The sequence below is a fragment of the Hermetia illucens genome, chromosome 2 (assembly GCF_905115235.1).
Source record: "Hermetia illucens chromosome 2, iHerIll2.2.curated.20191125, whole genome shotgun sequence".
Taxonomy (NCBI): Eukaryota; Metazoa; Arthropoda; class Insecta; order Diptera; family Stratiomyidae; genus Hermetia; species Hermetia illucens.
The window spans coordinates 166,928,254-166,941,355 of NC_051850.1; the positions used below are offsets into that span (position 1 = coordinate 166,928,254).

Below are 13,102 nucleotides of genomic sequence, written 5' to 3' on the forward strand. Positions count from 1 at the left end.
AATACAGTCGGTGTTTCGTTGGCGGCTGTCAGGGGCCGAGTCTAATCGCACTACCTAGCAGTCGCAGGCCTAAGATGGCGAAGGCTTACGAGCTGCGCCAAGTCAAGGAGAATTTGGCCAGTTTGAAATTCCGAGCCGGCTAGACTCCGCCTCCCTGCTTCTATAACAAAACGGCATACCATAGCGCTAATTTGGCTACTACCTACTTACCCTACAGGGAACTGCAGTGACTGGAAAGAACAGAACTGCAATGACCAGATCCACGTGCGCCCCCTGCAATGGAAAGGACTAATTTATTGTGCAAAACGATCAAATTCTACTCACAATTACAACCTTATAAACAGGACACTACGAGTTTCTTTAGCTTTTTGAAACTTTCGCATTGAATTTCGTTCTAAATTCTCTGCTTCTCGGACGGCATTGCTATTCGATTAGAAATAATTTGTTTCCTTATTGTATGGTCGCTCCAAACTGGTCTCTATGCTGGCTCAAACTTCTTCGCCATGATAGTTCAAACTGTTGCTAATGAACGGGCGCCTCGCTGTCCTAACTTGCATTTCTCCTTGAAAACGGCTAATTTTCTGCTTTTCAATCGTTTGTCACAGTTTGGTACGTTGGCGATCAAACTTTACCATGATGTTATCAAAATACCTCCCATTTGAAGCGCCACTACTTTTTAATGGGAAGTGACCGCTGCTCATACTCTCTTTTCCGTTTTGGGGGTGGGGTTCAAAGTAAAACCCTGCCGTAATAGATAAAATATCCCATTTCAGGAAAAAATCAATTGTATTTTATTTTATTTAGATACTTTTAGAAAGTTTGGATAGAAACAACAAAATTGAAATTGATGCCCGCCGTTTTTTATGAAAATAACCGTAACTTTAATGGAATTGAAGAAGGGGAGCTTCTTTTTTCCCTTGTATACCTATCCCCTCGATATGGTTGAAAATTAAAATATTACCATGACGACAGAACAAAACCCCACTTTGAAGGGCTATGCCTTTTTAAGGATAGTGCATAAAATCCGCCCCGCCTTCCTACGCGGATGGGGTTGAAAATTCAACCGTTACCGCAATTTTCATGGCAGTCGGGTGAACAGTGTGGAAATTTATCCTTCGTAACGCCATCTAGTGGCGAATCGAGGTAACGTATACAGCGTATTGTGATGAAAATCACTCTGGAAAATAATGTGTGGCGTCAATGTAAATCGTAATAATGACAGTTACTCTGGACGAATATTAAGTTAGGAAAATTGTTAACAGATGACTCTAATGCCGGTAAGGAGATCTTGTTAAAGGCGCAAAGTTGTTTTCCAGTAGTGTCTGCATGTCTTTCTGGAATGTTCCGCGGGATATAAAAAGGCCGAAAGTCCGCCCACAAAGTCAGTCTAGTTCTAGAGTTGAAATAGATTGTGTTGGTTCGCCTCGAATTGAACCAGTTGAAGGAATTGTTCTATAATTAATTGTGCGGCACCGTTGTATAAGTTAATGTAAAATAACGCTTAAATAGATTACTACATAAAAGGCTGATAACAATTTTTTCCGAGAAATTTCACGTTTTCTAGTGAAGTTTTTGTCATCAATTTTTATTCCGATTACCACATAAAAGGCTGATAACAATTTTTTGCGGGTTTCACGTTTTCTAGTGGAGTTTTTGTCATCAATTTTTATTCTGAGATGAGCATTCAAGAACTAGAGACACCTAGTGGCCTATATCAAAGGGTTAATAAACACCAATTATCCATTCATCCAGGAATGAGAAAAAGAAACGTTCAGTGATATTTTGGAAACATTTGATATGCCCATTTGGAACGCTTCTTTTTCGATTAAGTCGTTTAAGGCATTAAAATACGCTTTTCTTTTTAAAAAAAAATATATTGCATTGAATCATTTGTTTTGATTGCCTATATGGCAGTGTTCATTAACTTAACCATGATAAATACATGGATCCTTCATTAGATCCAATTTTTTTGTCAATAGTGCCTTAATCTACACAGTAAGTTTCCTTATACTAGCTTACATTTGACTATATCTTACTTTATTTTATTTCGATGGATGAATATTACTTAATTTGAGATATTCCCTCTAACTTGTGAGAAAGTGAATGCTAGCTTCTCTGCAATCTTAATAAACTCGTCGCCATAGAATGTAGCTACTTTATGTAATATTTCGACATCTTCTTCTGCAAAATGCGCAACAACCGGTTCGCAATTAAAAAGTCGTTTATGCACCTCAGATAATTTGAATGATTTTCTTTGTTGCTTTGCTATAGTACCACCTGCAGCACACGGTCCTAGCAGTAGAGATGATTCCAAACCCTGGTCTCTGTCTATGGGACCGGTGCATCCGTTTTCAAGCTCTTTAAGTATTGCCAAAGAATCAGAACACACTATATAGTCGGGTATATCCTGGAAAAAAAACAAATACAAAACGTGAAAAACAGGCAAGTTTGTGTATTTAAGTTCATGTCGGTAAATTAATATAGCTTTTACTTACCACACCAACATTTTCGAATGATTTCCTTATTATGGGAAAATCAAACCGCCGGCCATTATGTGCGATAAGACAAATAGGTTTTGGATAGTGACTAAGGTATGACATAATACTTGTTGCAGCGTTCTTATCGAATTTATTATATTTGCCTAGCATGTCGTTTGTCAGCCCTAAAAATATATTGCATAGGTTTGTGTAACTTTGAATTAATCATGAGATTAAATATGCATATACAAACATATATAAATGGAATACCCAAATCTACTTCTTAGAATCACAGGTTAACCCCAAAATATATAAATTTAGTAGTTCCTGGGTGACGACTGACTTTTTCATCTTCAGAAAAAAAATCATCATGCACAAACTTGTTCAACAAAAACCGGGGTTTCCCCGTAATTATCTCCCAGATGTTATTAATGAATGACCTCTTTCTAAGCAGAATACTGATAGCCATGACTTAGAAAATAGATATTTACCAGTTATTTCACTAGCTTTCGCTTCAATCGGCTTGTCCGGATTAAACAAGGAAGTCCATTTGTTTAGCGCGCGCCGACTTGTTCCGTTTCTTTGGGGCATAAAATCCTCCCGTGGCATCACCAACATCGCGAGTTCAGTTATTTTCGGATCTCTAAACCCAGTGGTTTCGATATCGAGAAATACGAAAGTTTCCGCGTGATTAACCGCACTTGCTCCGCTCATCATAATCACTGGTTGAATGCCGAGGTGCCTGACCTACGGAGGAAATTTATAGAAAAACCAGTCCCGATGATTCATGGTAGATTGGTTATCATTTTATTCTTATATTTTACAAATTTCGTGATATTGAAACATGACAAAAAGCTATGTTCTTCAATTGTGAACAGACTTTGGGACAATTACGCTATTGTTCGGTGAGGTCTGACATATATGGTGGCGCGAGAAAGTTTGAACTTAAATAAAATACGTTCAATTGTTTTCGCGCCATCACAACTAAAGAATCAATTCAAAGTTGTGTAATTCGCTCCTTTATGCAAAATTTGTATTGAAATGCAATTTCTATCTGTAATACAGGTGGCGTCATATTATACAGCGGATTTTCATGAATGAAAGAAAAAGAGATTACAATACTTCGTGCGAAATCCGCTCGCCATTTGTTGCATGATGTCACACTGATATTATATCACCTGGCGAATGCCAAATTTTTGAATTAAGTGTAATTAAGTGTTTTGCGATTTCTCGGAAAGGAAATAGTATATTGATTTGCGTTCGATTGTTGTTGTTATTGTTAAACCCAGGGTTGTAGTTGATACCGAAATTAACTTTTTTTGAGACTTCATTCAAATTCTCCTGCTTTTCTGTTCAACCCGTGAACCCGAAGAAGAAAGTGTAAATGTAGTCACAAAAATACTTATGACGCCAACTAGAACTAACAGGATCGGTCAAAGAGTAGAATTTTGGCAGCTTTTAAAAAAAATAAATATCAAAATCGCCCTCATTTTTTTTTAACTAAAACATCGAAAAAGGGACTTAATATGGATGAATCTCGGAAATTCTAGTTCGGCCCATACTGACGGACGTTATAATTATTTTAATAAAAAAAATTGTTAAAATCCATCCAGTTGTTCCAGAGAAAAATGAGGCGAAGTTTTGAAAAACGTGTTTTCGAGATAAACGCCTTCAATGTTTCAGAAGATGCTTCCATTGGGAATGTCAACATTAGTTTAATTTAAATAAAGTTTTTTTTTAAATGAATCTAAACAATCAAACCAAAAAGGAATCAAGTAAATCCAATAAAAAATGGCCGAACAATCTAGAAAAATATCCGGAAAAACCTGGTGCAGAATACAATTCAAATGAAAAATGTGCTACTTTATGTCTCCTTGTTGGTCTCCTTAAGTCGCCTTAAAGGAATTATTCACAAACGAAACTTGTTTGCACTTTTTTTAAGGTTTTGTATAAAACAAAACCTTATTAAAATCGATTCACTGTCTGTCTGTCTGTCTATCTATCATACGCACTTTTCTCCAAAACGGCTAAGCTGATCCGAGCGAAATTTAGTGGGCAGATGGGAACTATGAAATCCCACGCATACAGCGAGTGACATAAATTTAGGTAGAGTTTAAGGGGGGCTCCCCATACATGCAAAGGAGGAATTACATTTTTTTCACCGGATATAGTCGTGTAGGGTATCAAATGAAAGGTCTCGGTTAGTACTTTCCGAAACTGATATTAGTTTTGGCGTGATTTGCAAAGTGCGCGAGTAACGAGTCAAAATGTACGCGCTTAACAGCACAGAGAGGAACAGTTTTTGTAAGCTGAAATAGGCTCTGTTGACTGCCAACAACCGTGCGCGGATTTCATCATCGTAGCTGTTATCGATTGTGATTTTCGACCTTAGATAATAGAAATTATCAATGGTCTCAAAGTGGTGGTGCGGTGCTGAGATGGTGCAACTGATGTCCATATTCCAACAGTTTTTCCATTGCTTGCCGCAAAGAGAAAATCTGATCTGTTGCTGATTTGCCCGGAGTGAAGCCTCTTTGGTATGGGCCAATGATGTTCTGGGCATATGGGGCTATCCGGCCTAGCAAGATAGTGGAGAATATCTTATAGATGGTACTTAGCAACATGATACCTCTATAATTGCTGCACTGTGTGATATCTCCCTTTTTATGTATGAGACACATAATGCCTCTTTGCCAGTCGTCAGGCATTGATTCGCTGTCCCACACCTTCAGCACAAGCTGATGAACCACTTGGTGTAATTGGTCGCCTCCATATTTCACCAATTCTGCTGTAATTCCATCGGCTCATGGCGAGTTATGATTTTTAAGCCGATGAATTTTACGGACTGTTTCTTCTATACTTGGTGGTGGCAGTATTTGTCCGTCGTCTTCAGTTGGCGGGAACTCCAACTCGCCGATGTTCTGGTTGTCCAAGTACTCAATCCATCGCTCCGATATGCCCATTCTGTCGGAAATTTCCCTTTTTGTCTCGGCAGAATGAACGAGATGCGGTTGTTCCCTCTACTTTTCGAGTTCACAGACCTGTTGGTTCTCCCAGGCTTCCTTTTTCCGTCTGTAAAGTCGCTTCTCCGCCCACCGGAGTTCGTGATAGATCTCTGCGCGTGCCGGAGTCGTTTGAGAATGCAACATTACTCGGTTTGCAACATTCTTCCGTTCCGTTGCTAGCTTACATTCATCGTTAAACCAGCCGTTTTGCAACTGGGGCCTAATATATTTGTGGCCATATTTATGATAACGTTCTTCAGGTCATTGTGAAGATCATTTGTTTATGCTTCATCTCCAGGATCTCTGTTGACTGCGGTTATTGCAGCATCCATTTTCCTCTTATAGGTGTTGCGGAGAGCTGTATTGTGGATGGCTTCAGTTTTAACTCTCACCTGATTGTCAGAAAGGATTCTGGGTGGTGTTATTATTCGAGCTAGAAGCACCATGCCAACGAGATAGGGATCCGAGTCTATAGTGGAGTCTATGTTCTGACATTCATCTAGATTGAGAGGTGGTCAATTTGGATGAAAGTGGCCCTGTCTGGAGAGGCCCACGTATGTTTGTGGACCGCTTGCCGCGCAAATCAGGTACTTCCAACAACCATTTCGTGTCACACTGCTAATTGAATGATCCGCAGTCCGTTATCATTAGTATCCTTATGTAAGCTATGGGAGCCGACATATCGCCTGAATACGGGCTTCGTCCCTACTTGGCTGTTAAAATCCCCAAGTTTGATTTTGATATCATATCTGGGACAGGCTTCGAGGGTTCGTTCTACTGCCTCGTAGAAGGTATCCTTCTCCGACTCTGCAGTCTCCTCTGTAGGGACGTGAACGTTAATGAGGCTTATATTTCTAAACTTGCCTCGCAAGCACAGAGTGCATAGCCGTTCGCTTATGTTTGCAAAGCAAATGGTTTACTGGATGGTCACTATAATATATGGTGTAGCGACTCTTCTCCAGGAAACCGGTCCCTGTCCAATGTATCTCCTGTAACGCTGTTACATCAGCCCTATATTGGGACAGGGTACCGGTTAGCTGCTTAGCAGCTTCATCTCTGTACAGGGAATGCACGTTCCATGAGAAAATGCGCAAATCGTTATTCCTTTGTCTTGAATTTGCAATAATAATAATAATAATCGTTGGCACAACAACCCAATTAGGTTAGGGCCTTGAAGTGCGTTAGAGCACTTTATTCAAGACCGTAACGGTAGACTACAGTATTACAGTCGACTGGTATCCGATGTCAAAACATGATACAAATTCCACTGCCACCAATGAGATTTGAACCACGACCTTCCGTACGACAGAGTTGTGCTCTAACGACTCAGTTATCCGGACACTCCTTGAATTTGCAAAGAAGCGACAAATTTGACCTATTATAACTTTGTTAGTAATAGTGCGATTTCCGCAAAGACTTAGTAGGATTATGCTCTATATTATACCCTACATTATTGCATTTCGTGGTGGAAGGATGAACTTAAGGGGGGTTTGAAACCAATTACTAAAAATTCTAGCAATATACTATTGCTAACTTTATTTGAACAGATATCGCTATGGAGGGTATTTCGGAGACTAGGCACTATATAGTGGCAGCCTCTTGATTTTTTTCAGATTTTTCGGTAGAGTAGTTTCTGGCAATGGGTCCCTTAAACAAATTATCACTTTCGACCTGCCACGCTCCCCACCTTTCCAACAAATGTCAAAACTAAGACCGGCTTCTGAAAGAACTAACCGAGATCTTTCATTCAACATGATTATATTTGATGAAAAAAAAAGCTTTGTGGCAATAGTGCAATTCCAACCCAACTAATCTCAGCTTCGTTATTTTCTTCAGATTTGTCAGTTGAATAGTTTCTAAAAGTCCCTGAAAGAAGTTATCATTTCACAATCCCCGCACTCTCTATCTTTCCAAAAAATGTCAAAAATAAAAACGGCTTCATAATACTAGTCGAGCTTAGTGGGCCTTCTGACTATCAAACTTTTACTTCACCGATAATAATCGAACTATTTCCAGGCAGTGTTTCGTTCATCAAGTCATGTTGATATCCTTGAGGCCAGCGCTCTCTGTTTTCCTGTTTGGCTGAAATAATAGGAACTTTTTAGTCAATTAGGTTTCAACTCTCGTCATTTTCTACGATTTATATTGAATAAAACAAAAATAGTCTTCAGAAAGCATTGTTTTATTAAAAATAGTTTTATTATAATCATTGTGTTACAATATTATAATAACGGATAGTAAAGACTCGATGAGGAATAGAAAATTTTTAATTAAATCTGAAAATGATACAAATAGAAGCAATTTCATGTATTACATGTAAATTATATATATTTTTATGGGTCTATTTCTGAGAATCGAGAAGCAAATTTTTCTGCAATATCGATAAAATCATTTCCATAAAATAAAGCTATTTTATATAATACTTCAACATCAGCTTCGGCAGCATGTGTAACCAGTGGCTTGCTATGAAAAAGCCTTTCATATATATCCTCTAATTTGAAGGATTTTTTCTTCGCCTTCGTTATGTCTTCGTTTTCCAGCTCTCTTAATATTTGTAAGGAGTCTGAATATAATATATAATTCGGAACCCTCTGAGAAAAGAAAATATATGAAATTAACTTTTAGTAGAAATGTAGTTAGGGGTTAGTATATATATGTATAGGATGCGACAGAAATATCTTTAGGAGAGGGCGTTGTTAAGAGTGGTGTGGACAAAGAGAGCGAGGAGGTAGTCTCTTTATTCGTCAGTTCTTGCCATTTTAGTAGCCAGTGGAAAAATGTGAACAATTTTTCTCTCAAAAATAAAAACCGTCTGATATTTCTATCGCGTCCTCTATGTATGCATATATCGATCTGAAGTGTTAGAACCACTTACCAATTGGATTTTATCAAAAGTCTTTTTTATGAGTGGAAAATCATAGCGCTTTCCATTATGCGCGATAAGACAAATTGGCCTTGGATAGTGACTAAGGTAAGAAATAATATTCGTTCCGGCCCTTTCATCAAATTTATCATATTTGTCCAGCATGTCGTTGTTAAGCCCTAAAACATTATGATAAATTCTCCTACATAGTTACAAAAAATCGAAAAATTGAATAAACTAATATGAAATTCATGAAATTCACTTTCCAAAATTTGTATTTTCACTTGGAAAACTTTTATTTTTATATCACATTTATCTATTTTTAGTAAGAAATCCAGTTTCTTACTCCTTTTTTACATAGGACGGTCTAAAAGATAGAAAAAGATTGTTCCAATCTTGAATCTTCAAAACTTAAACTATAAGTTGTTTAGACGATTACTTACCAGTAATTTCACTGGCTTTCCTCTCAATTCCCTTGCCTGGGTTGAAAAGCATCGTCCATTTGTTGAGCATTCGACAATTCATATTATCCTGAGAGTCCAACAAACAGTTACGAGGCGTTATCCACATTGCTAACTCAGTTATATTTGGCTGCCTTAGGCCAGTAGTTTCGATATCCACAAACACAAAAGTTTCTATCGAATTCACTTTAAGATTCTTCCCCGTTGTGATATAAATTAAATTAAGAGTGATAAAAATGATGACAAGATTCATTTTCTGTTCAGACCACTTAACCACTTCAGAACAATCTGTACTATTCGGACATCGAATTTAGAGGACCAGGTGACCCTCATAATAATTGATAACATACGTACAGTATGTATTAGCTTATCTATGCAAATTTGGAATTAACTCAAGGGCGATAGATGCGTGAAATGAAGCCTAATGCTAAATCGATTTTTATCTCATCCAAATCATGTTTATGATATGATAAATACATATAACACATATATAATATATGAACTGGAAACTGAAAGCTGAGCGTGCCAATTTTCAAGGGTTCTGTAATGTTCTTAATAACCCTAGAGGGAGAATTTCTAGAATCAACCCACCAAGGAATTCTAGATATGTTAGGATTTGTCAACAAATCTTGTCGGAAATTAATGTCGCAGGGGTACCAGGGAGCACCGGAAATTCGTCTTAGAATTTTAAACTCCGAAACGATGCGAACACGTGCAACAAGCAATCTTTGGCAAAAACCTGTATGAAGCTTCATATACTTCTTTGTCGAAGGAAAATACAGGGTGCGGCAGCATAACTTCCTTTTTTCAAAACTCAATAAAAACTATAGTATGCATCGGAAAATATTTATTTTTTATAATATAGGTACATGTCTAAAGTTTTTATTTACATTATTTTGAAGATCAAATCTGTTAGGTGACGTCCCCCATTCTCCATACATTGCGTAAACCGATTTCTGGCGTTTGTCATGACTCTTGTTAGTATAGCAGGTGTTATGTTGGCAATTTCTTCTTGGATGTTGGTCTTCAAATCTTGTAGGGTTCTTGGACGGTTCACATAAACACGGGATTTCAAAAAACCCCATAGAAAAAAATCACAAGGGGACAGATCGGGAGAGCGTGCCGGCCATTCCAAATCGCCTCTAATTGCTAGCCATCGATGCTCTTGAAGTGTGTGCTGTTGCACCGTCTTGTTGGAACCAAGTGTCCCCCAAATCCAAATTTTCTAGCCGTGGGAAAAAAAAATTCTGTAGCATGTTTACATACTGGTCCGAATTCACTGTCATTGTAACCTCATTTTCCTCAAAAAACCAGAGACCAATAATTCCAGCTGAGGAAATTGCACACCACACTGTGACTTTGGGTGAATGCAAAGGCTTTTGATGCAATTCTCGAGGGTTGGTATCAGCCCAGTAGCGCATGTTTTGTTTGTTAACCGACCCATACAAATGAAAATGGGCTTCATCGCTAAAAAAAACAATAGCATCCTCGGGAACGACATCAAGAAGAAGCTCACACGCGTTCATCCGAGAATTGAAGTCACGTTCTGAAAGTTCCTGCACTATCGCCATCTTATAGGGATGAAAATGAAGATCATCACGAAGAATTCTTCTCACAGAACGATCGGATAGTCCAAGGGCAGATGCGTGTTTGCGCGCAGAACGTCGTGGCGGCCGAGCAACATTGACGCTCTCACTGCTTCAATGTTCTCAGGTGATCTAACGGGCCGAGGGACCCCAGTTCTTCCTTTTGTCGCACTTGCAGTTTGTCTGAATGTAGTGACCCATGTAACAATTGATTTGCGGTCTGAGACGGGAGCCAACGGGGCTAAATTAAAGCGATTCCGAAATGCACGCTGTGTTGCAATAACCGAACATCCGCTTGAAAAGTAAACCTCAACGGCAAAGGCACGCTCCTCACTATTCCAACGCATGATGGCGACTGAACCGTGTCGGGACAAAACTTTACAGTATCCCCTCTTGAACGAGACCACTAGCGCTCCGCTATGACATCAACTAACTGAGTAGCGCGCATTTTAAAAAAGGAAGTTATGCTGCCGCACCCTGTATTTAGTAAAATAGCGCTGGTCTTATAATTTTGAAACACACCGTATTTGAACAACATTCATGTCCCGGACGGACGCGTGTCAGCAGCATATTTGAGAAAAGATATCATAGTCTATTGAACTTCCAGGTAGGGCAGGATGAACAGCGTGACCGATAACAATAAGAAATATTATCGGTTACAAGATGTAACCGACGAACTCCGCTTACTCAAATTCCTCTGAAATGTTATCTCAGGCAGCAAGTTGTTGCATCGATATAATTTTCCTTACTCCGGCTTAAATTCATACAATAAATGCCTTTAAGAGTGCACATATCTCCGACTTAAATTCAATTTTTATGAATGCAAGTGACATTAATAATTAGTACTTGCAACGCAAATAGTGCCCTCCACAGTTCTCAAAACCAATTCATTCAAAAGCGCGCCAAATTGGATATGGCGTAATCTTTCATCAGAACGAACCTTGCCGACGTGGAGTGGACTTTTCCGATCTGAAATCTTCATTGTACATTGAAGCTGCGTGTGGTCCGCTTTCCGCTCGCATCGCAATTGTGTTTCTCGCTAAAGTCGTCTTCGTCTTTGAAGTTTGGGTGCTAAGCAGTAAACGAAGGGTCTGTGGACCAAAAAAAAGAGGGAATAAGTTACTCCCCATTTGGTCCGGTCCGACATCAAGTGGATGCGGGCTGAGGACTCATCAATCCTAAAACAAAATATTGAGTCTTCAAGCTTCGGCTACGGATGGGAAATTTATGGTTGTGGCTGCCGTGCTCTACTTTGCCGCCCTACGGGGCTGAAGAACTGGGTTCTGAAGAGAAGAAGAAAAAGAGAGAGTTTGACAACAAAAAAAATAGTTATGAATTATTTTTAGGATTATTTCACAAGAAGGACCAAGTATAATAGATTTAAGGAATGAATACACATTTAATGAACACTAGAAAAAAAAATTCCCATTATACCCACATTTACAATTTATGTCATTTACCAATGGGATGCTAAGATTAAACCATACAATACTAGTCCATAATTTATTTAAACAACGAATCGATTAACTTTTAAGAGGATACCTAAGAAAACAAATTTAATTTCCAACATTGAATTTTTGTATCCATGGGAAGATATTTTTATTTGTTGTGCACGAAGAAAATTCAGTTATGGATACCTACAAAGCATTTAATAATAAGAGAAATACAGTAATACTGCCTTTAATATATCTAAGGAAAGATAATGCAAGTGTGCCCCAATATGGTAATAAGTAAGTTTTCAATGTAATTGCAATTTGAAAGTACATAACTAAGTGGATTTATATATGTAGATGTCAGAGTTGGCTCAAAGCTGATCCTCCCCCGTCCATCCCGCGGCGTTAGGTTTTTGCGATTTAGTCCCCTCCCCTATTAGGCCATTTGGCAGTTTAGCCCTTTGGGATTGAAATCTTCGCTGGTATCAATCCGCATCGAGACTTCAAGTCTCTATTAGAGTAGATTACCCCGGGTGGGTTTAGTTTTGTTGACTCCTGTGTCAAGGGTACATGAAAAACCTCTGTCCTAACAGGGAAATAATATTTGAGAACCAAGAACCCCGGCCGTCATCTCACCGAACTGCTAACATTCGGGTTAGCTCTAGCACGTGCCGCCATGTTCCATATGTTATCTCGCACAGTCGGTGTTAAGGAAGTTTAGTTAAGGCAGTCACGAAGATCTGTGTTGCTGTCAAGGTGGTGCCACACTGGACTCTCATCGTAATAGAGTTGGCGCCCGACGTGGGTCTGCAGTTGTTGCGTGCGTAACAACGTGACATTTTACGTCATTGTATGTCGTTCTAATAATGGTTATTAGTTTCTGCGGAATGCCCGTCCTGTGTAGAGTACACCGTTTTCACACTGTTGAAATCGTTAAAGACAAGATGAAGTGAGACTCAGAACATATGCCCTTGCCAAATATGTCCTGACCTAGGTTCCAATGATTTGACAATAGTCAAACTGGAATCCGTGAAACTAGGGGATTTGGATGTTTCCTCAGTGTACATGGTTCACGCCCGATCGGCACCATCGAAAGGAAATCGACCAATAGATTAGTTGCAATACATATGCAAGACCCACCGTATTTAACCAACGAGGTGATTTTCGTTCAGTCGAAAGACCTCTCGATGTTTACTTCCCAAGGAAGCTTCGGGGCCCTCTTGCCTCCAAATTTGCGACTTACTGATACTTTCGCTGCTGGCCAACAGGTCCAACAG

The 13,102-nt window shown here is 39.0% G+C and overlaps 2 protein-coding genes across 2 annotated transcripts; both read right to left on the reverse strand.

Annotated features, from left to right (window-relative positions):
• Positions 1–2,015: 2,015 nt before the first annotated feature.
• On the reverse strand, positions 2,016–3,277 carry LOC119648273 (three prime repair exonuclease 2-like). Its single transcript, XM_038049928.1, has 3 exons — positions 2,969–3,277; positions 2,496–2,662; positions 2,016–2,407 (listed from the first exon to the last, which is right to left on the reverse strand). Exons 1-3 carry the CDS (start codon positions 3,192–3,194, stop codon positions 2,066–2,068), a joined length of 735 nt encoding a protein of 244 aa, XP_037905856.1. The 5' UTR covers positions 3,195–3,277; the 3' UTR covers positions 2,016–2,065.
• A 4,454-nt stretch (positions 3,278–7,731) lies between these two features.
• On the reverse strand, positions 7,732–9,197 carry LOC119649296 (three prime repair exonuclease 2-like). Its single transcript, XM_038051390.1, has 3 exons — positions 8,789–9,197; positions 8,358–8,524; positions 7,732–8,073 (listed from the first exon to the last, which is right to left on the reverse strand). Exons 1-3 carry the CDS (start codon positions 9,057–9,059, stop codon positions 7,816–7,818), a joined length of 696 nt encoding a protein of 231 aa, XP_037907318.1. The 5' UTR covers positions 9,060–9,197; the 3' UTR covers positions 7,732–7,815.
• Between the last annotated feature and the right edge of the window lie 3,905 nt (positions 9,198–13,102).

Coding starts and splice junctions, on each gene's coding strand:
- LOC119648273 (XM_038049928.1), bottom strand. CDS start 3,194: ATGATGAGCGGAGCAAGTGCGGTTAATCACGCGGAAACTTTCGTATTT. Junction 2,663..2,968: donor GAAAGCTAGTGAAATAACTG/GTAAATATCTAT, acceptor ATATATTTTTAG/GGCTGACAAACGACATGCTA. Junction 2,408..2,495: donor CATTCGAAAATGTTGGTGTG/GTAAGTAAAAGC, acceptor TTTTTTTTCCAG/GATATACCCGACTATATAGT.
- LOC119649296 (XM_038051390.1), bottom strand. CDS start 9,059: ATGAATCTTGTCATCATTTTTATCACTCTTAATTTAATTTATATCACA. Junction 8,525..8,788: donor GAAAGCCAGTGAAATTACTG/GTAAGTAATCGT, acceptor ATAATGTTTTAG/GGCTTAACAACGACATGCTG. Junction 8,074..8,357: donor CTTTTGATAAAATCCAATTG/GTAAGTGGTTCT, acceptor TTCTTTTCTCAG/AGGGTTCCGAATTATATATT.